This window comes from Carassius carassius, chromosome 33, assembly GCF_963082965.1.
Source record: "Carassius carassius chromosome 33, fCarCar2.1, whole genome shotgun sequence".
Classification (NCBI taxonomy): Eukaryota; Metazoa; Chordata; class Actinopteri; order Cypriniformes; family Cyprinidae; genus Carassius; species Carassius carassius.
This window is the reverse complement of record NC_081787.1, coordinates 3446175-3473863: the sequence shown is the minus strand read 5'-3', so window position 1 is coordinate 3473863 and position 27689 is coordinate 3446175. Positions and strand designations below refer to the sequence as shown.

The window sequence follows — 27689 nt, the reverse complement described above, 5'->3', positions numbered from 1 at the left end:
AACATTTACGCAAATGCAACAGGTTTGATACTCCGGGCTGCCCCCCTAATAGTTGATTAAATCTCAGTCGACGAGAAGAGGCTTAGTCTACTAAAATTGTATTCGTTGGTTGGTCGCAGAAAAAAAACATTCAGACAGACTGTTAATTGCTGCTCCTTTAGGTAATTACAGTATATCGGGTAGGAAATCCAAACATTCGCCTATCATTCGTCAACCTCAAATTTAACTTATAATTGAAACATGTAAGTAGTAGCAAGTTTACATGTAAACTAGATACGCTAACCATCCAAGTATTTGTACAGAATGTTATTAGCGTGCTACTGCATGACATGTCGGCGCGATCACTGGCATTTTTCCTTATACAAGTATAAACAAAATAAGCCATAATTGTTTTGCACATGCAGATAAGAGTACTATACCATTCGAAACTTTCATGGGTCTACTTGCATTTGTGTAGACTCATAACAACAACGTTATAGACGTTGTGCTTTTGTAAAATAAAGAAAACAAACAGCATGTTCGTTCTGCCGTCTCAGTCTCTGTGAACTAGTGCAACTCACAAAAATGAACCGAAACTCAGCATGTAGGTTACTGGCCTCACAATATATATGTACATTTAGGGGGAAGTCGTGGCCTAATGGTTAGAGAGTCGGACTCCCAATCGAAAGGTTGTGAGTTCGAGTCCCGGGCCGGCAGGAATTGTGGGTGGGGGGAGTGCATGTACAGTTCTCTCTCCACCTTCAATACCACGACTTAGGTGCCCTTGAGCAAGGCACCGAACCCCCAACTGCTCCCCGGGCGCCGCAGCATAAATGGCTGCCCACTGCTCCGGGTGTGTGCTCACAGTGTGTGTGTGTGTGTGTTCACTGCTCTGTGTGTGTGCACTTCGGATGGGTTAAATGCAGAGCACAAATTCTGAGTATGGGTCACCATACTTGGCTGAATGTCACGTCACTTTAAAGCTTGACATTTCTACTTTAAAATGAACAAATTCTAATCGAAAACAAATAGATTACTCTCTGATTCTGTAATCCGTATGAAAGGTGCATTTCTCTCTGAAGGCACGTCCACTGTGTTGAGTCAGCATCATTAGCTTCATCAGCTTCATCTTTGATTAGTCAACTAAGAACACTGTTAATCAGCTGTTATGATGCGCCCCTTAAAAAGGGCCAGAATGAGGATTATAAAATTTTCCTAATATAATCCTAATATATAATATTTGTTGTTTTTAGCAAAAAGACAAAATTATAATCATTATAAATGAACCTCAAAGAACACAAAGTAAAAATCTAAAAATCATCCAGAGTTAAGCGTAGGACTGTGTTTTTAAACATTAGGCTTGTGTTTGCAGCTCCTCAGTTCACAGTAAATGTTGCTCCACATGAGTTAAGGTTGTTTTAACACTCATCTGAGAATGCAACATGAGCATAATAACCTAAAATCTGACTGTACATTATCCCTCACCTACCAGGGGAAAAATGTTAAGTACAAATATATACATTAAAAGGTCAGATGTAAGGAACGGTAAGTGGGTCTCTAAATGATTAAAGGTCAGATCGAGCACAGTATCACGCGAGTTCATATAAGTAGTTCTGAAGACCTTCACTCTTTACTGGATGCCATTTTCAGAGACCTTTGGAGTCGCATGGTTCAGGTGCCTCCTTTTGTTTCAGCAGGACCGAAGGAAGCATGTTTGGAGCCTCCCTGGAGCTGCTGGAGGTCAATTTCAGCAGCTCCTGAGGTAAAGTAGAGGAATACGGCGCAGTCAGAATGCCCTGGTGCTCATGTGTCAGCATGCTGTCAATGGTAGCACTGCACTCCCGGAAAAAGCACAGGGCCAGAGGGGGCTCACGCACTGTCCATTCCACTTTCCATTAAGAGTGCACCCGGGCACGCTCAAAACCCTTGGAAACACAGTAATCCTGCTCTCGTCATTTCCGAGCTTTGATGTGCTCTTCTGTGAAGTTGATTTTGAACAGGCACTCCACTGTGAGAATGGATGATTTATGGGAAGCACAAATGGTTTGATTGTTAATTTGTGACACGCCCACTTCATTCCTACGGCTTTCTTCAGGAGAAATTCCGAATTGAACCATTGGGGAGCAAAGCAAACAGAGGAACTTTCTGTACTTGATTCATCCAAACATGATTCACGCAGAGGGGATTCTTTGCAAAGTCTTACACAAATGAAAGAGAGACAGCTTGCTCACCTCGATAAATCAAAGCAAGACACAACACTGTGACACTAACAGAATTAAACAACTCAGAACCCTAAGCTCTAACCATACTCCAACAATGCTGTTTGAATGCAAAATGCGGTCCCTGGCATTTAAAAAAGCACTCGGGACTTTTTTGAAAACACAGTTTACTCCATAGGATTATAATTATAAATGTATAATGCATAAATTATTATAATGTAAAACAGATGCTGGCAGCTTCAAAAAAGACGGCAAGTGTGAACAGAGCCTAACTTGTATGTGCCTGCCTAATACATACCAAGTGTTTGTAATGACTAGACAGGAACGATAATGTCACATCTTACAAGTTGCATATGCATGCTTGCTGTCATACACAAGCAGATTTTGTTTTTTTTCTTTTGACATTTAGGAAACTTATTTTTTGTATGTGACACCCCAATTACGCGCCGACAATGTCATAACAATAGCTTTACAATAAAAACAACACACACACACACACACACACGCACACGCACACGCACACACACACACACACACACACACACACACACACACACACACACACACATACACACACACATACACACACATACACACACACACACACACACACACACTAGTTTTATGCAGCAAACACAAACACTCAAGACATGGTCTCGTCTGCAGTTATAGATGCTCAACTATGCATGTCCATGATCCATTTTTCATTATTCATCTCTTATTTTGACGTTCCATTTCACTGGCACACTGGCTGCAGGACAATACCTCTTAAATATCTTGGTTATTAACATCACATATCAAGCCTAATGAGAGAGAGTTATTGGGATTTAGCCTTCTGTTTTGCCTTTGGCATCTCTGCAGCTTTTAAACAGGACACTTTATGCTTTATACTCAAAAAAGTGGAATATACAGGTGATTTACACAAAGTGCAAAGTTAAACAAACGGTGAAATGCATGTTTTGACAAATCGCATGCTAATATTAATCAGATAAATGCAGAGGCTAGACAACATAAAGTTATGTTTTAAATGTGGCTCTGTTCTAAATCCTGGCTCTGTCTAGACAAAATTAGACATAAGGGCATCATAGGCTCCTTAAAGGAATAGTTCACACAAAAGTGAAAATTGTGTCATCATTTACTTGCATTCTTTCGCATTAAAAAAGTTATGAGAAATGTTTTAATGCTTTTCTATAAAAAGTAAGTGGTTTTGGAGGCCACTGATTTACATTGTTTCGACAAAAAACATTTTGGTACGAAGCCCCACACATCACATGAATTAACTAAATTAGAATGATGCAACAGATTAGTACAAAATGGTTACAATTTACCTAAAACAAGGGATAAAATTAATAATTACAATCAATTTTTTCTTCCGCATATCACATGTGGAGCCTCATAGTTCAGCAAACCTTGACATGATGTGAGGGCTTAAATGCTAGGGGAAAAACGGAAGCTGATGCTTCACTTTATAGAATTTAATGCATTGACTAATGCAGACGCAAGCCATGGGGGAGTACACTACCCTTAAAAGTAGAAACATTACTCTTAGGACATTGCAAACTTTTTTTCTTTTTTTTATGATATGACTTAACCTGAGTGTGTCCTCCATCAGTCATTCATTCAGTCTTTCTCTTGCACACTGCACACGGCATGTTTTGTGCCATTGATTGTCCTCTTCATCAACTTCCTCAATAAATAAAACACTTCTTCACGCTAGGGTGTCACTGGTGAATCCACTGGAAATCCCCTCACAAGTAACTGCAGACTGGCATTCAGGTTTTCCCTTCATTTTGTTAGCAACGCCTCAACTTCCTATGGTCCAATCAATTCCCGAAGGACGAAATCTAGTACTGCCCTCTCATTACAAATACTGTTTCACTCAGATATATGTCACAGTAGAGAAAAAAAGACTTGCTTCTTCCATTTCATGCCGACTTTAAAGGTGCCATAGAATGCAAAAATCACTTTTATCACAGTGGGGGAAGTTGTGGCCTAGCGGTTAGAGAGTTTGACTCCTGGGTTGTGGGTTTGAATCTCGGGCTGGCAATACCATGACTTAGGTGCCCTTGAGCAAGGCACTGAACCCCCAACTGCTCCCCGGGCGCCGCAGCATAAATAGCTGCCCACTGCTCCGGGTGTGTGTTCACGGTGTGTGTGTTCAAAGTTTGTGTGTGTGCACTTTGGATAGGTTAAATGCAGAGCACGAATTCTGAGTATGGGTCACCATACTTGGCTGACTGTCACTTTCACTTTTTTTATATAGTGTTTGAACACAGTTGTGTGGCTGCAGTGTGTGAAAAGAACCAGCCTATAATGGTAAAAATTCACCCACTCATTTTTTATAATCCCAATAAATCATAAACAATCTCTCCAAACAAGCGGTTCCAGATTTCTCCTTATTATGATGTCATTCTCGGGAAAGTCCCACCCATTTCTGATGCTCTCTGCCCTATTAACATAGATCCCGCCCTGTGTGAGAAGCAGCGGTCCGCCATTACTGTGTACTTGCGGTAGCTGCTGTAAATATAATGTCAGCACCAAAGAGGCATTATCAGTGCTGTGTTTCGGGATGCACCAACGGACATAGGAGTCATCATAGACCGATAAAGACAAGGTGGTTAAATTTTATTTTTGTCCCGGAAAAAATATGAAAAGTCTTCTATGTAATATGTTAATACTGCCTCACAAATGAGGGTCAGTTGTGCAAAGGTTGCTGGAGTTGTGCAAAGGTTGCTTCTGAAAGAGAGACTGATACCAACATTTCGTGCGCAAACGTCGAGACAAAGTATGCATCACGCGTAATATTTTGTTTCCCAAAAGAGCTTCTTGTCTCTCTGTAAGCCTAATGTTGCTAATGCTACCATTTTCTCTGCCTTTTTTCATTGATGATGCCTTCACGAGCTACCAGAATGATCGTAAATAGGAATGTGGTAGTTTAAGATTGTATTTGGAGACAAATCTGAAGTCCACCAGTTAAACCGTAACTCCGGTGGTATGCCTGCGAGCATGAGCTCTTGAAGCTCCACCCTCTTCTGAAAAGGGAGGCGGGAGCACCAGCTCATTTGCATTTAAAGAGACAAACACAAAAACAAAATACCTTAAAAGTGGCAATTTCAACAAGCTATTAAAATTTATGGGCTATTTTGCGCTAAAACTTTACATACACACTCTGGGGACATCAGAGAGTTATTTTACATTTGTAAAAAGGGGCTTAATAGGGCAACTTTAAGTCTGCTATGTGTGTTTTTAATGCTAGTTGTTTCAGTGAGGATGTTGACAGAAGACCATGTAACATTGTTTTGTACCATTCATAATAGCTTGGTTGCATGATCTAATGTCTACACACTGTGCTCTTTTCTTCAACCTCAATAAAGGAAAAACATTAATAAGGCTCACAACGGATGAACAGGACAACAACTTTCATAAGACCTTAATCTTAAAGCAAACAGAATGAACACTTTACACAACTAGGTCACTGATCATGAGCCAAATGACGAGGTAAACTAGGGACTTTAACATCGTTAACATCCTCAGGCCAAATGCTAGATTAATCAAATTTTCTCAACATATTCTTGTTGCCTCAGTCTGATAGTTTTAAACTGGACTGACTTCTAAGTGGTGACGTGACGAACAGAGTGCTGCTTTTTTATCTCCTGCTGTGCATTTCCTTGGCCTATGGTGTTCATCTAAGTACTTTATACAGCTGGGGTGATGGAGGAGTGTGGAGGGATGTGCAGATCTATAAGCTCACTCATCTGGAGAGATACAACTATACAGTCCCTACTGACACCAATTACAGCGCAGCCTCAACTTCAAAAGTCCTTGAGAAGCTCTCATTAGTTCCTAAGGTGAACAAGTTGATTGACAGTTTCAATCTTTCAGAAAGAGGCCATATGAGGAGAGGATCAAAGGGTTGTGAGTTCGAGTCTCCGGCCGGCAGGAATTGTGGGTGGGGGGAGTGCATGTACAGTTCTCTCTCCACCTTCAATACCACGACTGAGGTGCCCTTGAGCAAGGCATCGAACCCCCAACTGCTCCCCGGGTGCCGCAGCATAGAAATGGCTGCCCACTGCTCCGGGTGTGTGTTCACAGTGTGTGTGTTATCACTGCTCTGTGTGTGTGCACTTTGGATGGGTTAAAAGCAGAGCACGAATTCTGAGTATGGGTCACCATAATTGGCCGTATGTCACTTCACTTTCAAAAAAAAAATAAATAAAACAAATGCTTAAAAAAATGAATATTTTACAATATTACAAATTAATTACATGAGGGAATTATATCACCTACTGAAATTATATTATATGGATATTTGTTTCTTTATTAAACAGGATTGAATGTTTGATTGAGAGTATGAAGTTTGTGCTCTGGCTTTCCAACTGTAAATGATGTCACTTCCTGAAAGATGATGACATTAAAGAAAAAAGACTTCAGGTAGTTAAACAGGTATTAGAAAAGAGCAGTTCATGCCAAATACAATAAGTTGTTATCGTTCTAGTTTAATTGTTCTAATTCTATGACCAAAAAAAGACACACAGGAACAATATTTTTGGAAACACTTACAGAACGATTTTGTCCCAGCTAATGAACAACAACGATAATAAAAAAACAACCTCATGTTGTTCCAAATCTGTATGACTGATTTTCTTTTGTTGAACATATAACAAGATAATTTGAAGAAAGTGTGTAACCAAACCATTGATGGTAGCCATTGACTTCCATAGTATTTTTTTTCCATACTATAAACTCAATGGCTACTGTTTGGTTACCAACATTTTTGAGTTCAACAGAAGAATTTCATACAGGTTTGGAACAACATGAGGGTGAGTAAATGATGACAGAAGTTTCATTTTTGAGTGAACTATCCCTTTTAAAAAAATGCAAATGCAAACTGCAAGTATGGCACCACTCAAACCATAGTAATGAAATAGTTTGAAATTCATCGCTACGTTAACAATTAAAATATAATCAAATAATTGTAAAACTATTAATAAAAAGGATTCTTCAACTTTTCTTCACAAATTTCCCTTTTATGGAAAGAGTGTATATAAAATAACCTATAATATAGCCTTTGCCATTTAAAAACGTCAAAACAGAATGCAATTGCAAAAAAATTTAACATTGAAAGATAGAAATAAAGTCACTTCCACATCAAAAATGTTTCAATACAAAAACACAAGCCCTAGGAGTTTAATTAGCTCTTAAAGAGAATCGCTCATGACATGACAATAAGCCTTTGAAAAGAGTACATCAGTTTAGAGGTCGACTCATATGGGTTTATCACTATAAAACACCCACGCTGCATTTTAATGTTGAAACGCGAAGTGTTCATTTTATTCAACAAAGTATAAGGGGTGTAATTAATTGGCCGGTGCCAATTAATTACAAAAATCTGAAGATTAATCGGCCGGCCGATCAGTCGGTTGACCTCTAACATCAGTCCCAACTGAAATACACATAGCCAGAATCGACCTATTCAGCTTTGAGAGGGATGAACAGACAATATAAATGCTCTTGGCTGCCCTTAACATCCATGTTTCAGCAACTGTTTTCGTTCTGGTGAAAGTGGTGAAGACTTCATTTAGCTATTGTCTCAGAGTATCAGTCTTGGTGTCACTTACTCTCACTGAAATGGAAAACACACTTTTCCTTTGAATCTGCATGTCAATTGCATCAAATTGTAAAGAATGATAGAGCCTAAAAGAGGAATTAGGAGAAAAGAGGAAAGCAGTATTTGCAAAGCATTTATGTATTGGCAAGCTGGTGTTTGTTCCTTTGAAGTCTGGTTTGATCAAATCACAACATGAGAGCCTGAGAAATGGCAAATAAGTCTTTAATCCGTTTTCATTTTTCTGTACACCAAAACTAAGCACAGAGAGGAAAATAAATGCAAAATAAACTTAATCAGTGTGTGTCAGATGATTTTTAAAGTGAATTGGGATTTTACACTCTGCATATCCCTTTAAGGCATTTAAATCTTTAAACTGCTTGATTAGAAGCAATGAGCAATTCGTCCCATTTCTGCAGCGTTTGAACTGAACAAACCAGGACAGTTTCCCACAACGCTGAAGAATCTCTCATCTTTTGTGTTGTTAAAAGAATAGTTCACCCAAAAAAAGTTAAACTTCTGTGAGAAATTACTCACTTTCATGTCGTCCCAAGCCTGTATGACTTACTTTTGCGAAACATACACAGAAGTGTGACGAGCTCTTTACTCATAGACAGAAGTCGTGTGGATTATTGTGATGTTTTTATCAGCTGTTTGGACTTTCATTCTGACGGCACCCATTCACTGCAGAGCATCCATTTATGAACAAGTCATGTAATGCTACATTTCTTTAATTCTGATGAAGAAACAAACTAATCTACATCTCGGATGGAGCAAATTTTCATTTTTGGGTGAACTATTCCTTTAAAACATGTGCCAACCTTTAAATATAGTCCTTGTGACAACTTTCCATTGGAACAACTAACCCCAAAATCAACTGACTTGGATTTTGTATGTATACGTGTTTCTGGCATGTATATATGTGTATGTTCTGGAACCAATCACTACTTTTGAAGTGACACCACTCTTTTGCGCGAGCAGCTCTACTAATTCTGTATGCCAGCTATATGTCAGTCAGCAGTGAAGCCCTTGAAGCACAAAGGATCAGTCCTCCTGCCAAACACGGTGTTCTTATCTTCTGACGTTATTCTCTGCGACACATGCTTATTGCATCCGCACTATCAGCACAGCCCAGCCACTGCTGGCCTTTGATGGATTCTACATACACTTGTGATCATACGAGGAGAAAGAGGAGCATCAGCTCTGCGCACTAGATGAAGCCCTCTAGCTACTCTCTGGAGATCTTTGAATCAGATGTCACATGCTATACACTCTTGGTCTCTCTTCATCTCCAAGATAAAGGCACTGTCAACTACATCCTGTCTGCCCTCAATGAGCCAATGCAGAGAGCCTCTAGTGTTTGATTTTGGATTCAGAATTAAAAAAAAAAGGAACTGACTTGCTACAGAATGGATATTGATGCAAATTGCTGAGCAGACAGAAGAACGCTGTACTTTATTCTATGCTTACACTGAGATCATCCAATGGACTGAAAACTTCCAGCGAAGCTGTAAACCGGGACAAAAGTTGGAAAACCCAAACGCTTAGGTATCGAGAGGTTGTTGCAATAAGAAAGTTTAAGATATAGCACATATTACGCACACACAAATACATATTTTGAGGATTTTTATCCAGCTTTCTAGTAAAATTATCTACACATCCTTAAAGCAAGTAAAAATTTGCATATTAATAACTGTGTAGATGTCTATATCTTGAATTAAGTTTGTTGTTTTTCCCCCAATAATTGGGGGAAAAGATTGTTCTTGTTTTAGGCATAAACCTCAAGAAATGCTGTTGCATTTATGTCTCAATGACCCATTAAAAACATAGCATTCATGATAAAAAAAGGCAAAAACCTTTTTTAAATCGAATTTAATTCTAGAAAAAAATAATAATAATCCATGTCGTATTTATGTTTCATATGGAATATTTTAAATATGTCCAGTGATTTAATGAGAAAGTAAAAACTCCTTTTTAATGTACACTACAATTTAAAAGTTTGGGGTCTGCAAGATTTTTAACAACTCACCAAATTTTTATTTATTGGATCAAAAAATGCATTTAAAACAGCAATATTATGAAATAATAAAAATTACTGTTTTCTAATCCAATTTATTTTTAAATGTAATTTATTCCTGAGATCAAAGCTGTATTTTCAGCATCATTCCTCCAGTCTTCAGTGTCACATGATCTTCAGAAATCATTCTAACATGCTGATTTGCTGCTCAAGAAACCTTTCTGATTATTATCAGTGTTGAAACAGTTATTTTTCTGGAAACTGTGATACATTTTTTAGGATCCTTAGATTAATCTTTCGCAAGATTAGAAATTTCACTTTTGGTTCACTGAATGCATCATTGCTGAATAAAATATTAGTTTAATTCTAAATTAAGAATCTAAGTTTCATTTTTTAATAATTAGTTTTTAAAAACAAAATCACAATTAAAATGTTACTATAAAAAAATACCAATTGTACGCAGTTTTGCTTTTCAAGTATCTATAACATGTTTTAAAAACAAGACACAACAACAAAAAATCTGACTTTGTCATCTGTGACAGAAAGGTCTGTCAACTTAGCTGTATTTTTGGCTCCACAGTTTTGACCTGAAGTCAGTGACATTCAAATGGAGGGCATGATGAATGGCTAGCTGAAGACCGTCTGAACTAAATGGTTAGTGGAGCGTCCAACACTCTGTCAAAGTATCATTCTGAGGAAATGACAACAGATTGCGGTCGGCACAAGCTTTGATGAGGTACTCCTGAACATGCCCATTTGTAACTGCCCGATGTAAAGCGTGATGAACTGTGAAGGGGCTTTGATGGCATCTTCACCTCAGAGACTCGCATCCCGTGTGAATCAGTGTGATTAATATTCAGAAAGCTGACCAACCCACAGTCAATATGATAATGATACGAAAATAGAGCTGCACACAAACTTATCCAAAAATGGAAATTTGGTCATCATTTACTCACCCTCAAGCTGTTTTTTTGTTTTTGTCCTTTAGTAATATCCACTAATATGATAATCACACGTGTTCACACTGGGTCATGTATGAAAAAAACATTCAGGATTTAAACTGTCAAAAATAAACTGTCAAAAAGCCAAATAAGAACATCAGACATGTTACACATGGTCAGATAATAGATACAAAGCAAATTTCCCGAAAACTGTCAAGAACATGTTTCATGTTTATTCGAACAAAATAATACAAATATATATAAACTGCACTTTTGTTCAAAAGTTTGGGTTTTACCATGATAACCGTGATGTTAAAGACCAGAGTAATTCTATGGAAGCATGTTTTTGCCACTGATAAAAAAATAAAAAATAAAAAAATTAGTTGTTGTTGCAAATCTGAAATTTTCTCAGAATTTTGACAAAAAAAAATAAGTCAAATTTGTGAGATATACATAAAGATACATAAAGAGCTTTTTTTTATTTTTATATTCTATATAATTCAGCTTAGCCTTGACAGTAATAAATTATATTTTCAAACTAAAAATAGAAGACTTGTTTTAAATTGCCACAGTATTCCTGTTTTTACTTTAATTTAAATCAAACAAATGCAGCCTTGGTGAGTATGAGAATCATATATGAATGTATTCTTCCATCTAAAGGAATATATTATTATATGTTCTTGACAGAAGTTTTTCTCAAAACAGTAAGACAGAAAAGTGGTGTAAAAAAATATTGGGTAAATGATAAATAATAAAAATGAAACCTGGCAGGAACGTGCATTAATATGTAATCTACATGTATGATCGTCATGTGACACCTGAGATTAAGTTAAATATATTAAGATTAATAGGCTGCCGATGTAAGTGGGAGAAGGTATGATTTCTTTCATTTACAGATAAAGAGGGACACATTCAGGTTCACTAGCCAACCACCCCTTGTGAGACCCACCTACATCATGCAATCAAAGCACAAACCTCATTTCCAACACCCCGTCTGAACATCTATTGCACGGCTGAGTCACATGCGGAAAACATTCGCTGTTGTGTTCAAGGTCCGGCTTATTTCAGAAAGAGTGACAAAAGGTAAAAATAGACTTATAACAATGACAAATGCTCTGTAAAGTGGCTGAACAACCTTGAGCCACAATTCGACACGCGCATGAATGCGTGCAGAAGTAAATGAGCCATTGAAAACACTCCTGACTTTTGACGCAAGCGACTAAACGGCTGATGGTTTTAGCTGAAAGACTAAAGTGAAGAGGTTTTGGGTTGTTTTCAGGTGTTTTGTTGCAGTATGACTTACATGTGAGGCCTACGAGAGCCACGCGGATGCTGAGGTCCACCATCAACGCCCATCTGGGACCGCAGCGTGCCACCGCCGGAGGGATCAGGATCTCTGCTGACACGTAGAACTGCAGCGCATACGTGATGTAGATCCCAAAAGAGTAAAGCAGCTTCACGCTCTGATATAACCTACAGAACAGACAGACAACACACAATCACTGAATATAAACCACTTAGACTAGTCTTAAAAAGTTAGTCGTCTAATTTCTATTCTTTAAGACTGGTCATAACATTTTAAAGTCCGTTATAAAAAGGGAGAATGGTCTAATTTGAATGCAAAAAGTAAGTCCAATTACCTCTTGGTAACACAGCATTAACATTAACATAGTGGCACCGACTGGAGTGTTTTTGAAGCTGCTGCCATATCATATGGACGAGAGCACAGAACAGATCTGTTTCTGTGAGGATATCTATATTCCTACCAGGACTTATTTAACATACAACAATGACAAACTATGGAACACAGCAAAACTGAGCAGGATGCCTAAAGGAGTAGGGTCAGAAAAATGTATAAAAAGGCCAAAAACACACTGACATAGGAGATCAGAGTCGCTAAGAGGTGCTACTCCAAAAAGCTGGAAAACCTGTTTACTGCCAATGACCCTGCATCAGAGTGGAAAGGACCGAATTGCAAAGCACAAGACACCAACTGGCCGATGATTTGAATTAGTTTTATTGCAGATTTGAAAAACCCTGTCTCACACCTCACACCCATTCTGACCTTCTCTCCATGGATCGATTAACACGTCCAGCAACCCTCCTCTCCCTCCCATTACCCTCCATTCACTTCAGTCCTGGAAACTGGCAAATTAAAGGGGTCAGAGCATCAATCTGGCAACCTGTGTGTGCGTCAAGTCTGAGGAGGAGGGGCCGTGTGAAAAAAACTTTCTCCAAAATTAGTATTTTTGGTCTGCAATACCTACTTCAACCACTCAGTGTCAATCATACATACAGCACCTTAAAATCTGACAATGCATCTGTAATATGGCTTCTTAAACATAAAAACACACAAAACAGACAGAGTTTGGTTAATAGATGTCTCTGTCGATGGATACGCATTCTGGCTTCCCAATACATCACAACAATGTTTACAAAAAAAAACACATGGACAAACCAGTCACTCATTGTCTACTTTGTTCAATGCAAGTGCTGCATGCTGGAATATGACCAGTCAGTTATGCCATCATCACCCGAGTGTTGATATCATGTGTGCATGGGTGAGATCTGTGTTTAAACTCAGTAAGCCTGGCCAGATTAAATAATCAAGAGCCAGAAGATGCCAATGAGAACTTGCACGTACAGTGAGAAGATTTGTGTGTGCGCTCATCGCAGATCTCAGAAAGTGTGTGTAACGGGTTATTACTTATAAATTTGGACTTCACTTTATGAACCAATTAGGAGATCAGAAGATTGTTATGTTCGACTACGGAGATGGAGAGTTATTGCTGAGGGATGACAGGACACCACTGTTAAGGTAAGTATATAACTTTTATAAATGTTTGTTTGAACACACAGGCCTTTCCCCTTTTAAAGTAAACACAATAAAATAAAATAAATAAACAATTAGAAGTGAATCACTTAAATTCAATGAAAAGAAATAGAATAAGTCACTGAACAAATCACTGTCAGTTTTACACTAGAAATACATTAATAATGTACCCAACAGCAAATTGACAAAACCTGTTCAGACTCAACCACAATTTTGTAATATCACGCTCACGTCGACGATAGGTTCAATTTCCAAATACTCAATCACTGATATCAGTCTTTTCTATTAGATATCTCAGTTCTCAGTCCCGTATGGAGAAGGAAAAAACAGTCTCTGTGCAGGAAAAGTTTTACCTTGAGCAGGGAAAAACAAAATATGAAATCAAGATACTCTCTTGGTCCTTTAAGATGAATTTTCTTCTTTTTTTCGTCCAGTATCCGATTAGGTTGGCTCGCCATCCATGAGAATCAACTCCACTCAGAAAAAAAACCTGACCACATCCAGATATTCACTTTCCAGCAATACGACGATGTAATTAACCCATCGATCGTCACAGGAGTAAAACAACTACAGAATCCACTCAATATCGTCCTCTTTTAACAATCCTGAAGAGATGTAAAGACTATTTTTATAGTTTTACTCAATTATTTCTCAATTTTCTTTATGACTAAACTAGACGAATTTCTCTCAGACTTCTCCACTCTCCGGTCTCGCGCATCTGCTCTGTGGGCGGATCACATCAACAGTATTCTGATTGGCTGAACCAATAACCCTAAATATTACAAATTATTTTTCCCACATAATTTATTCAACGAAAAAGGTTTGTTGACATCACCAATCTTTAATTATTTACGTTTTTGTGAACCCATTCATTTACAAAAATATATTTTATAATACTGAATTAGTCTGGGTTACATCCTCCCCTCCTAACTGTGCACGTCCCGTGACACAATAAAGAGTGACTCACATTTTATACATCCTGTATTGAGGATATCTCAGCTAAACTATTCAGACTTTCAGTGCCGCTCAATGCATTAGCGAAAGCAGTGTTTAACCCTTGAAACAAGGACTGCACTACATGTATCAAGGGGTTTCCAAGCTGTGGATAGGTAAGTATTTTAGGCCTCTCTCTTCGTCGAACCGATCGTCTGGGTAAGTCTCCTGAATGCTCATTTTTCTCCACATCGGAACTCTGGTTGTGTCCACTACATTCATCTTCAGCATTTACTTGGTCATTAACTGGTGTTACATCAGGTAAATGACTTGCCTCTACATATTCCGCAACATCAGGTAAGTATTCCACTGGAACTTCAACAGGTAAGTGTTCCCCTACAGCTCCAGTAGGTGAAGCTTGCTCTTGAACATCTACAGGTGAGTCACTACTCTGAACCTTCATAGCTGCATCATCTGCTGAGGATGAATGGACAACCTCAAGATTAGGAGAATCTTCCTTCAGATTGTTCGGCTTAAGAACTTTATGAACAGTAGTAAACCTTGTTTCATTGACTGGATATATACTTTGTACAGGATCAGGAATTTCATCATCTGTCTCGAGAGCAGAATCCAGACCATCAGGGCCTTGTGAATCAGGATTCAGCCGAGTCCTGCGCCTTGTGGTAGGTTTACTCACAGCTGGTTCTAAGGTTTCAGAAACAGGTAGGAACCCGCAAGGAAGCAAAAGATCTCTATGAAGAGTGCGAAGCGGACCATCCTTTGTCTCTGGACGAACCGTGTAAACTGGTAAGTCAGAAACGCGTTTCACAACGACGTAGACTTCAGATTCCCATCTGTCTGCTAACTTGTGCTTCCCGCGGATACGGACATTCCTGACTAACACACGATCTCCAACTTCCAAAGAAGAATTGGTCACATTTTTGTCAAATCGAATTTTGTTCTTTTCAGCAATTTTCTGTGCATTTCGTGAAGCAACCTCATAACTCTCTTTTAAGTGAGACTTAAGATGTTGAACATACTGTGAATGAGATACTTGTGAACTGTCTTTACCAGGTAATCCCAAAGCAATATCAAGTGGCAACCGAGGTTGACGGCCAAACATCAGTTCATACGGGGAAAATCCTGTGGCTTCATGCTTGGTGCAATTATATGCATGGACCAAAGGTTTAACAAAATCCTTCCAATGGCTTTTATCCTTTTCTTCCAATGTTCCGAGCATGTTTAACAAAGTCCGGTTAAATCGTTCCACAGGATTCCCCCTAGGATGATATGGTGTTGTTCTGATTTTTTGGATCCCAGCAATTGCACAAAGTTCCTTGATGGTATGTGACTCAAAGTCTCGTCCTTGGTCACTATGTAACCTCTCAGGGAAACCGTAATGCACAATGAATTGATCCCATAGGCACTTTGCAACGGTTCTTGCTCTTTGATTTGGTGTTGGTACAGCCACAGCATACTTGGTAAAAAAATCAGTAATCACCAAGATATCACGAGTGTTGCTCTTGTCTGGTTCAAGAGAAAGAAAATCCATACAGACAAGCTGTAAGGGTCTTGTGGCTTGGATGTTTACCAAAGGTGCACTTTTTTGTGGCAAAGTTTTCCTGCGGACACAACGATTGCAGGTCTTAACTTTTTGCTCTACTTCAGCTCCCATCCTTGGCTAATAGAATCTGGAGCGGACCAGATCCAGCGTCCTTTCCATTCCCATATGACCCATTTGATCATGCAAACTGCTCATAGCAAAACTTCTGAGATCTTCTGGCAAAACCAATTGATGACTGACAGAGTCCCCATCTCGTCGCCGCCTATACAGAACTCCGTCCATCAACTCAAGACGGTCCCATTCTCGTAAGTAAAAGGGAAAATCTGGATATTCCTTCCTTAATGCAGGTGGAGGTTTTTCACCTGATTCCAGACACATTATCACCTCATGAATGATTGGATCAGATCTCTGCTTTTCTATTAATTCTCCCTTCGTCAAATCAGGTAAAGCAGGTAACCCACTTAAGTTATTTTCTTGCTCAAAACACTCAGGCACTGCTTCAGGATGAAACGCAAGGGACTCAACCAAGGTAACACCAGAATCATCAGCCTGTTGGATAAAATGTTTATCGCAGATGGCTCTGATTGCATCATTATCAGTACTCTGTAAGGTTTCAGCACCCGTTGTATGGTACTGCACAAACTTCTGGATCCTCTCATACTCTTTTGACGACAATTGATCCTCTGACTGCTCTTTGTGTGGTCGCCTTGACAAGCTGTCTGCATCAATGTTTTGTTTACCAGCCCGGTACTGCAGCTTAAATGAGAATGTGGAAAGTGCAGCGAGCCACCGGTAGCTAGTAGCATCAAGCTTAGCGGTTGTCAGAAGATAAGTCAATGGGTTACTATCTGTTACGGCAGTAAATGTGCTGCCATAAAGATAGTCATGAAACTTCTCCGTTACAGCCCATTTAAGGGCAAGAAACTCAAGTTTATGAGCTGGGTAACGGGACTCGCTTCGCGATAAACCTCTGCTGGCAAATGAAATCACACGTTGTTTCCCATCCTGCTCTTGGTACAGTGCAGCCCCCAGTCCTGTGGTGCTGGCATCTGTATGAACAACATAAGGAAGTTTGGGGTCCGCAAAACCCAAGACAGGAGCGGTGGAAAGCTTTTCAATGAGGGTCTTGAATGCTTCTTGGCAAGCAGTCGTCCAACGACCACCAAAAGGCTCTTTGGGATCGTAATACTGACGTTCTTTATCAGCCTTCTTACAACTTTTCCTCAGTGGTGGATAACCAGAAGTCAGGTCATTCAGGGGTTTTACTATTTGTGAGTAGGCTTTAATAAACCTACGATAGTAGCCTGAAAAACCAAGAAACGACCTTAACTCCTTAAGGTTTCTTGGACATGGCCAGGTTTTTATAGCCTCAATCTTTTCAGGATCCGTTTCCACCCCACGCTCGGATACCACATGCCCTAAGTATCTGACAGAAGTCTGGAAAAAACGGCACTTCTCTGGCGAAAGTTTGAGCCCGTATTCCTTCAGGCGAGCTAAGACTTGCAGCAGCCGCCTCTCTTGTTCCTCTAGGGTTTTGGAGAACACAATCAAGTCATCCAAAAACACAAGCACTTCTTTTAGATTGATGTCTCCCATACACTTTTCCATCAGCCTTTGGAAAGTGCTTGGTGCATTGGTTACCCCCTGTGGCATCCGATTAAATTCCCAAAACCCCAACGGACACACAAAAGCAGTTTTGGGCTTGTCCACTTCTGCAACTTCAATCTGGTAATACCCAGATTTCAAGTCTAAAACAGTAAACCACTTCGAACCATTTAAAGCTGAAAATGTTTCTTCAAGGTTCGGTAAGGCATAAGCGTCCTTGACTGTTTGAAGATTTAACTTCCGATAATCTATACAGAGTCGTACATCGCCATTTTTCTTCCTGACCACCACTATTGGCGATGAGAAAGGGGATTCCGACTCACGTATGACTCCGCTTGACAAAAGCTCCTGAAGGTGTTTTCTTACTGCTCCAAGGTCTCGTGGATGGATTGGTCTAGCGCGATGTTTAAACGGGGTCTCATCATGTAATTTGATGGAATGTTTCACTTTCTGTGTATGTCCAAAGTCCAGATTGTGTTGAGCAAAGACTTCTGGCATCTCACATAGCTTTTTGGTGATTCGGTCCTTCCACTCCTGTGATAGTGGAGAATCACCAAAATTCAAAGTGAACATTTCCTCTTTGACCGCCGTGTGCTCATTACTTTGAGAAGCTAACTTAGACACAGCACTGTCAGAAGAAAGTACCGACTCCAACGCATGGATTTCTGCAATAACACACCTCTGCGGGATAGTGATGTCATGATCGGTTTCATTTGTAAGAACTACAGGAAGATGGCAGGATTTCTTAGAAGGAAGGGTAAGTAAGCAGTTTTTTACAACAACTCCTCCAGGTAGGGAAGATATGGAGGGGTGTTCCACTACAACCCACTTATCAGTTGAAACTCCACTCACATGGGCAATCCCTTCTAAAATGACAGTTTGGCCAGCAGCCATGACTTCAGGCACCCTACCCCTCAACCCAACATGACCGAGAACACCAGTTGTGCCATATTCATGCCGCAATCTGAGGGTATTCAGAACAGACCTGTAGCCAAACAATGAAGGTTGGAATGTGGTAGAACTCACTTTCAAGTGTTCCTCATAAAGGGTGTCCAAAGTATTTGTCCCAATCAGGACTAAAGGCATGGTGTGGGACTTTGGATCTGGAACCACCAAAGCAACGGTGGGTACATCAACACTTGTACCAATGAAGTCTGCCGGGAAGGTCACAATCAATTCTATGTACCCAATGTAGGGTACAGAAAGACCATTCGCACCTTCAACCTCCAACAAATCAGAGAGGGAATTGATAGGATATTCTGAAAGACATTGCTCATAAAAAGACAAAGGAATAGTGGTAACTTGTGAGCCAGTGTCTATCAAACAATTGCATTCCTGCCCTGAAATAGTAACTTGTGCTATACATTTTTCGCCAATCAAACCCTTGGGCAATCTGGAAATGTTCATCTTGGAGCAATGGTTTTGTGTGGAGACTTTGGTTTGAAGGGGACAGTTCAATATTTCAGTCCCTGGTTGTCCCACAACAGGAACTGATTCTAGTTTAAAGTGCCTTTTGTGATGTTGTTTTGAATTTCCCACTGGGATTGTTTCTCCCTCAAAAGTTTCCGCTTTTCAGCCACCAGGGTTGGGTTGGACTCTGACTCACAGGAGGAGGCAATGTGGCCATCCTCCCCACATTTAAAGCAATACCACGGCCTGGGTTTGTCAGTTTGTTTATGATTCACAGGCATTGTGGCTACAGCACTCTGTTTGCTTGATCTTTTCTCTGTGGAAAAAGTTTTCCGATCCACTGCTTGCGATGAAGATTTCTTTGGGGCATCAGCTTTAGAGGTAAGTTTTGCTAGTTGGCTCTGGAGAGTCGCTATCTGTTTTCTTAGCTCTTTAGCTTCTGTAGCCAACGACAGCACATTGGTGGATGAAGTTGGGTCAGTTTCATCAGACACCCAGGTTCTTTGGGTATGCATCAGTGCGCGCTGCTTAGTACCACCTAGATGTTGTTTCATACGCATGGTTTTTGCAGCATGTTTATCTTCCTCAGTCCGTAGCATCAACAACAACTGTGCAAAGGGTGGAGGATCATCACGTTTTTGTGCCAGTCGCAGATCAGTAATCAAGCCATCATCCCAGCAGCCCCGGCAGAACTGCTTCAAGAGATGCCGGTCTGCTTCACTGGGTGAAACACCACCACGCTTAATTGTTACACCCAAGGCTGCCTGAAGCCTAGACAGGTAAGCTGAAGGTCTCTCCCCTGCATCCTGCAAGGTATTCATAAATCTAGCAAAGAGCTCGTCACCGTCTTCTACTGTGCCGAAAGCAGAATCCAGTAACTGCAGGTAAGCTGCTGGAGAAGAATCAGGGCTCAAGTGTTTAATAACATCAGCAGCTGGAGACAAAAGACTGTCCAGGATCTTTCTTGACGTATGAAGATCAGATATTGCAGGATCTTTCAGAACAAGATCAACACTAGAACGCCATGAGTCATAATCCGTTTCATTGGCAGGTCTAGGTTTTCTCCCAGAAAATAATCTGAGTCGCATAGGCGCGTGCACCTGAGTAATAGCTTCTCCATTCCTCACCACGTGTTCAACAACCAACCTCTGGACTTCAGGTGGGTTAAGTATTGTGGGAGAGGTAAGAACTGAGGTGTCAGCCACGTAAGAAGCAGCAGGTTGGGTCTGCTGGGTTCCTCCTTTGTAAGGCTGAGCGGTGAATGGAGTTGCTTTGCCTTCAAGCGGTTCTTGAACAGATAGTCTAATCGGGTCTTTGTCAGCAGCTTCAGATGTAGTGCTTGCTGGGAGAACCACAGAACTCATTTCTGTCAGCATTTCACTTAGCATCACTTCAAAATTTGCCCCACTGAGTTTTGCAATTTCTTTTAACCCTTTGAGGTAAGATCTAGTAGCACTACCCCCCAATTGTCGGGTGTAAACACTAGATAATGATCTGACTATGTAAGTGACATTTGGATCACTGGTTAGCTGGTAAGTAAATGGCAGCGTGGGCTCTAACGACTGTAAAGCACTGCCACTGTCAAACTCAATAATTAAGTCATGATAAAACTCAGATTCAGGGTCCTGAATTTTCACTGACCTATCAATAGAACCATGTTCTTGCAGAAGTTTTATCAGTTCGTCATCCTCTGTTGTTCCAGTTACCCCACTAACTATTACAGCATTTGGGATTTTGATACCTTCTTGATCAATTACATCCATTTTGACAGTGAACTGGTTGATTTGTCTGAGCACTAAAATGGGTTTAAATTTCAGCTGCCTGTCCTCAGCAACACATCGCCATCTCCTGGCTGGCTCGCCAATGTTATGTAACGGGTTATTACTTATAAATTTGGACTTCACTTTATGAACCAATTAGGAGATCAGAAGATTGTTATGTTCGACTACGGAGATGGAGAGTTATTGCTGAGGGATGACAGGACACCACTGTTAAGGTAAGTATATAACTTTTATAAATGTTTGTTTGAACACACAGGCCTTTCCCCTTTTAAAGTAAACACAATAAAATAAAATAAATAAACAATTAGAAGTGAATCACTTAAATTCAATGAAAAGAAATAGAATAAGTCACTGAACAAATCACTGTCAGTTTTACACTAGAAATACATTAATAATGTACCCAACAGCAAATTGACAAAACCTGTTCAGACTCAACCACAATTTTGTAATATCACGCTCACGTCGACGATAGGTTCAATTTCCAAATACTCAATCACTGATATCAGTCTTTTCTATTAGATATCTCAGTTCTCAGTCCCGTATGGAGAAGGAAAAAACAGTCTCTGTGCAGGAAAAGTTTTACCTTGAGCAGGGAAAAACAAAATATGAAATCAAGATACTCTCTTGGTCCTTTAAGATGAATTTTCTTCTTTTTTTCGTCCAGTATCCGATTAGGTTGGCTCGCCATCCATGAGAATCAACTCCACTCAGAAAAAAAACCTGACCACATCCAGATATTCACTTTCCAGCAATACGACGATGTAATTAACCCATCGATCGTCACAGGAGTAAAACAACTACAGAATCCACTCAATATCGTCCTCTTTTAACAATCCTGAAGAGATGTAAAGACTATTTTTATAGTTTTACTCAATTATTTCTCAATTTTCTTTATGACTAAACTAGACGAATTTCTCTCAGACTTCTCCACTCTCCGGTCTCGCGCATCTGCTCTGTGGGCGGATCACATCAACAGTATTCTGATTGGCTGAACCAATAACCCTAAATATTACAAATTATTTTTCCCACATAATTTATTCAACGAAAAAGGTTTGTTGACATCACCAATCTTTAATTATTTACGTTTTTGTGAACCCATTCATTTACAAAAATATATTTTATAATACTGAATTAGTCTGGGTTACATGTGCAAATACAGAGTCTGGTGCTTGTGCAGACAAATTCACAAAAATGATAACATGCCTGTCTTGGTGAGTATCCTAGAAGACAGCTGAACGTACAGTATCAGTGTACTGGATCCATGCATTGACTTAAAAGTTTTTAATGTTAGTCAAACCGAGAAAAGACAAGGAAATCACTCACTGCTGACACTCACTGTTATTTAACTTTTGATTACTTTACTACATTTCTGTAATTAAAAACTAATGGTAGACCTACCTAAAAAAAACAAAACAGAAAAGCACTGTTCATTTTATTTGTATCTTTGCTCTATTGTATTTGTTTGTGCTGTTGCTTGTATTTTAATAATTTGTTCTCATTTTCTTTATTTGACAGTATAGTCCTTTTTTCCCTAAACATAGCAATAACCCTAACTAGGGCTGCATGATAAATTGCATGCATCTTGTCAGTAAAGGCAGCTCTGTAATCAGCGGTAAATCTCCATCACATGCATGCTTTCACATGGAGCAGCATTTACTACACAGAGCCGTTGTTCACCTACAAGCTGCGCAAAACCGTGATCATATATGAATGTGGTTTTGCACAGCTGGTCATCTAAACAGTTCTACTCTGCAGTCATTGAATCCATCCTCTGCACTTCTATAACTGTCAGCTACCAAATCAGACCTTAAAGTCCCCAGCGGAGACTCCAGACTGCTGAGCCAAGCACTGGCACAACCCTCCCCACTCTCCAAGAACTGCACTCATCCAGAGTGAGCAAAAGAGCTGACAAAATCATCCTGGAGCCCTCACACCCAGGCCACTTCCTCTCTGAACTGCTGCTGTCTGTTCTGCGCTACAGAGCACTGAGCACCAGATTGGACAGGCATTACAACAGCTTCGTCCCTCAGGAAATACATCTCATGAACACTTAGCTTGGCAATAAACGTGTAATACACAACACTATCTATACACCTCTTTTTATATTTCCTTGCATTTCCACATAACACACCTGTACCCACAAATACCATCTATTGTCTACTTTGCATATTGTGCTTTTTTTTCTTCTGTATATTCTTATTTCATATTTACTCATCCCATTTCTATTCTTTTTATTATCTGTATCTTGTCAGTGCCATTCTGTTCGTTCTGTGGAAGCTTCTGTGACCAAAAATAATTCCCTGTATGTGTAAACGTACCTAGTATTGAAGCTCTTTCTGTTTCTGATTCTGAAAGAGCATTTGTCTCTGGAGTGACACATCTATCACTAAACTGTAATAGCAAAACAAGACGCACACTTCTGCAATTCAGCAATTCAGTCCACAGTTTTTGTTGTTGTTGAAAGGCTAGGTCTCACTTGGTGTGAACAGATTTGGTACATAAAAAATAGATATAAAAATACTATGAATATTATTACAATGTTTATTATTGTGCACTTTTATAACTTACACTATTACAATATTTTTATCAAAATATTAACTTATCAAAAATACAGTAAAAAAGTAATATTGTGAAATATTATTAATATTTAAAATATTTATTTACGTTTATTCATTTTAAAAATTCATTTTTCTGCATCAACACTCCAGTCTTCAGTAAAACAGAAATAAAAACAGTAATCTTGTGAAATATTATTACAGTTTAAAATAACTGTTTTCTACTTGAATATTTTTTATAATGTAATTTATTTCTGTGATGACAAAGCTGAATTTTCAGCATTATTACTCCAGTCTTCAGTGTGACATGAGCCTTCAGAAATCATTCTAATATGCTTATATTAATAAATATTTATTATTATGATCAATGCTGAAAACAGTTGTGCTGCTTCATATGTTTGTGGAAACCATGCTATTTTTTCAGGATTCTTAGATGAATAGAAAGTTCAAAGAACATAATTTATTTAAATTTAAAACAATTTGCATGATAGTGCATGGTTATTAGTCTCATGTCCATCCTAAAAATCAGGATAGCTTTTATGCATTATATTTTTATAATATCTTGTATAATTTCAGTTTTTCATAATAATCATCATATTCAACATTAAAGCTCTCCAGGCACTCACCAGCACAATGGTAAGTTTAAAGTGATGCTGCCCCGGATATGCTCTCCGAAGCCAATGTAGCCAATGGTGCCCAGAGAGATGTAGAGGGTGGTGACGATGCCCATGCCCAGATACAGGACCCTGGGGAAATCTCTGGGATTCTGCATCTTATTCTCAAGTGGGAGCACCTGATGAAGATTGAGTATGACACCTTTTTAAAATCAACTTTTTTCACTTGAAGAATTTTTCTGTGGTGGCAAACAAAATATCAGAGCAAAAGAAAAACGTACAACTCCAATTCCCTCAAAGGCGAATATTGCTGTTCCAAAGAAGAGAGGATAGTCAACTGCTCTTCCTGCCAGCGGGAGGTTGATAGGGTATGGGATATTCTGATAAAGCAAAGAAGAAACAGAAAAAAAAAAACATTTTAAATGTTAAAATATATATATATATATAAATAAATAAAGGTTACATGGATATATAGTGGACTCACAAAGTCTGAGATTATGAAAATGCTTCTATTTAACATTTTATCTTTTTTTCTGCTGCATTTACTTGATCAAAATTTTTGTTGTTTAAAATAACCCGTTTCTATTTGAATATATTTGAAAATATAATTTATTTCTGTGATCAAAGCTGTGTTTTTTTTCAGCATCATTACTCCAGGCTTCAGTATCAAGTTCCTTCAGAAAGAAACATTTCAATGTATTATCAATTATTATCAATGTTGAAAACAGTTGTGCTTTCATATTTTTCAGTAAACCATGATACATTTTTTTTTATTAATAGAACAGCATTCACTTTAAATAGAAATATTAATTTTAGAAAGTCTTTACTGTCATTTGATAAATTTAATGCACCTTTAAAAGTTTTTATTTCTTACAAAAATAAATAAACAATAATCTTAATGACCCCAAAGTTTGTACGGTATTGTTAAAACGTCATAATATTATATATAAATATTTATTATTAATTATATCTTGCAAATATTTATTTACATTTGTCAAATTTTGTTATAAAAATATTATATAATAGAAATATAATATTTACAAAGTCTCGATACTTAAAACACATTGCATAAATCAGATCTTTAAAAAAAATATTTTGAGCAGAAATGTTGACTACAATTCACAGTATTAATTTACAGTGATTGTATGTGTTGGTTCAAGATGCATTTAGAGGAAATGCTTTATGTCCAGCCATGTAAGCATTTTTGAAACCCTTGACTCTTTACAAAAACAACAAACCAATTTGCAATCTCGAACCAGCTAGACAAAGAAAGACGATTTTCTTTCCTCACTGAAAAATTCTGTTACCTTCTTGCTTGTTTCTCAGTAGCTGCCTTGCCGATTACAGGAGGAGGGTCCGATTTAAAGCATTTAAAGCTGTTCAATATGAAATGGGCTCTAAAAAACAACACTGAAACCTGTCATCGACACTTAACTCTTCATCAATAACCTCTGAGACCCGGAGAGCCCTTGGTCCTGACGATTGCTTTTAGCAAAGGATCTATTGTTGTATCATTTTAAACATTCCGTTTGAAAAGTGTATCTGTGCTACATGTGTGTTTAAAATAAACAAAACTGTGTTTAATATTTTGTTTTCTAATGCATATATAGTGTTTTATATATTATATATGAATACACTACAGGCTATTCATTTATAGTGTGACTTGTGCAAATACTTTTTGGTCCACTCAGGATGATACAGTATCATACATGACACTAAATCACTATAAATAATGATGCAATATATGAAACGTAACTTGTTAGTAATTCAGGCCACATACTGAAAGCCTTTACCAGTTGAAGTGTGTCTTACCGTCAGACAGTAGTAGTATATGAGGACCAGGCTGATGCACATGGAAATGTTTGCTACAAACGAGAGAGGAGCCAAGTACTTGAGGTTGCGGATGAACACCAACACGATGATAAAGGGCAGGAAGAAGAGCATGTAGAGGCGAGAGTCATAGCCGGGGACAATCACTGCGGTTTCGTTGTTGTGACAGTTCCCGGTCGTCCCGTTTGCAGTCTCAACCACCTACAACATGCAAGCAAATGGAAAGATTCTTTAAAGGAAGTAACGATGCTCTTTTAACACCCTAACAGAGAATTTTACTTATGTGTAAGTTCAAATTATAGAAAGGAAGAACATGTTTTTGTTGGGGGAAGCAAACTTTGGAACTAAAGCACTAAAGAGCAATGCTGCCCTCTTGTGGTGAGTTAAAACAGTTGCTCACAAGTGTTTCTGTTGCATTTACTGATCTAAAAGAAACATATATTATTTTTTTAAAGGTTATGTTCACTGTGAATTAAATCTAGCAGATTGTATGTTCGACCTACGTGAACACTACTGCTTTATCTGGATTTTTATTTTTTTCTATGACAATAAAGGACATTATGCTGTTTGCAATTCACGCAGAGTATTATTTTAATGTGAGCAAAGCCTTTATTGAAATCTGAAAAAAGTCTCTTCTTCCATATTTCTAGCTCTCTTACCTGTTTGACATTGTCGCTGAGGAACACAAAGTAAACGCAGCAGAAGCCCAGCTGGGTTATGTTGAGGAACAGATTCACAATACGCCTGAAAGCCAAAAACAAAACACAAATCATTGTTCAGCTATAGCTCAAACTATTATTTTGGGTAATTACACAATCTAAATGTCACAAATCCTGCCATTTAGACAAACTGCCCTCTAATCACACATACATTACCGTTCAAAGATCAGTAAAATTTCTATTTTTATTTTATTTTTTTATTAATACTTAATAACATCTTCAGATTATCAGATGCATGGGTGATGTATGTGTGCTATCATCATGTGCAAGATGTGGAACGGTGACGTAGCACAGAGATCAGGTCCCCAGAGAGTCATTTGACAAATGGTTAAAGATCATGCTGAGAACAGCAGAAAGTGTCAAGTCAACTTTAACATACTGCTGAACTTAAAAACTGCTCTGTTAGCACTGAAAACAGACAGACGTTCAGTTACTGTACCTTCCCCACAGAGAGTGTCTGCTCAGCCACGACACGTTCTCCATGCCATACTCCACCGCATCTCCGTAAGAAAGAAAGGGCTTGCCCATCCTTATGAGACAATATTTCATTAAAACAAATGTGTGCTTTAACGGTCTACTGCCTACAGACACACAAGAACAATCAAACTGAACAATCAAACACATAAATTAATGACTAGACCATGGGTGGATGAATATATATATATATATATGAATGGATAGATAAATAAATAAATATACAAATAAACAGATAGGTAAATGAACAGAGATTAATAAATATCTCCCTATAACTATGTAGGCCTAATGATAATGATAAAGGAACCTACACTAAACCGTGACAGAATAAAAACAAAAAACAGATAAAAAAACAGAACACATTCAAGCTGTTTATTCTTACTTTGCACTTAAATGATGTGCACATTTCACGAGGAGGTTCATGCAGTGAACAGCCACGATACCCATAACCAGAAGACTCAAAGGCCCCAGCTGCAGAAAGAGAAGAGACAGAGAGCATCAGACCATTGAGAAAGCATTTAATCAACTACAACATCAAGTCTTTTAAAGAACATGGATTTCAAACACAGCCCACCAGGAACAGTCTGAAATCTTGTGCTTTAGCATGGCA

General features: G+C 38.7%; 1 protein-coding gene across 2 annotated transcripts in view; it reads right to left on the bottom strand.

Moving 5' to 3' along the window:
- LOC132113522 (proton-coupled amino acid transporter 1-like) overlaps nucleotides 1-27689 on the bottom strand; it is a 40293-nt gene that overhangs the window by 8436 nt on the left and 4168 nt on the right. For both annotated transcript variants that reach the window (XM_059521319.1, XM_059521318.1), the window contains exons 5-11: nucleotides 27462-27550; nucleotides 27045-27134; nucleotides 26546-26630; nucleotides 25869-26087; nucleotides 24338-24436; nucleotides 24069-24235; nucleotides 12065-12234 (exon numbers count right to left, since the gene is read on the bottom strand). In XM_059521319.1, coding sequence (XP_059377302.1) covers nucleotides 12065-12234; nucleotides 24069-24235; nucleotides 24338-24436; nucleotides 25869-26087; nucleotides 26546-26630; nucleotides 27045-27134; nucleotides 27462-27550 — 919 coding nt within the window. The remainder of the gene's footprint in view (nucleotides 1-12064; nucleotides 12235-24068; nucleotides 24236-24337; nucleotides 24437-25868; nucleotides 26088-26545; nucleotides 26631-27044; nucleotides 27135-27461; nucleotides 27551-27689) is intronic.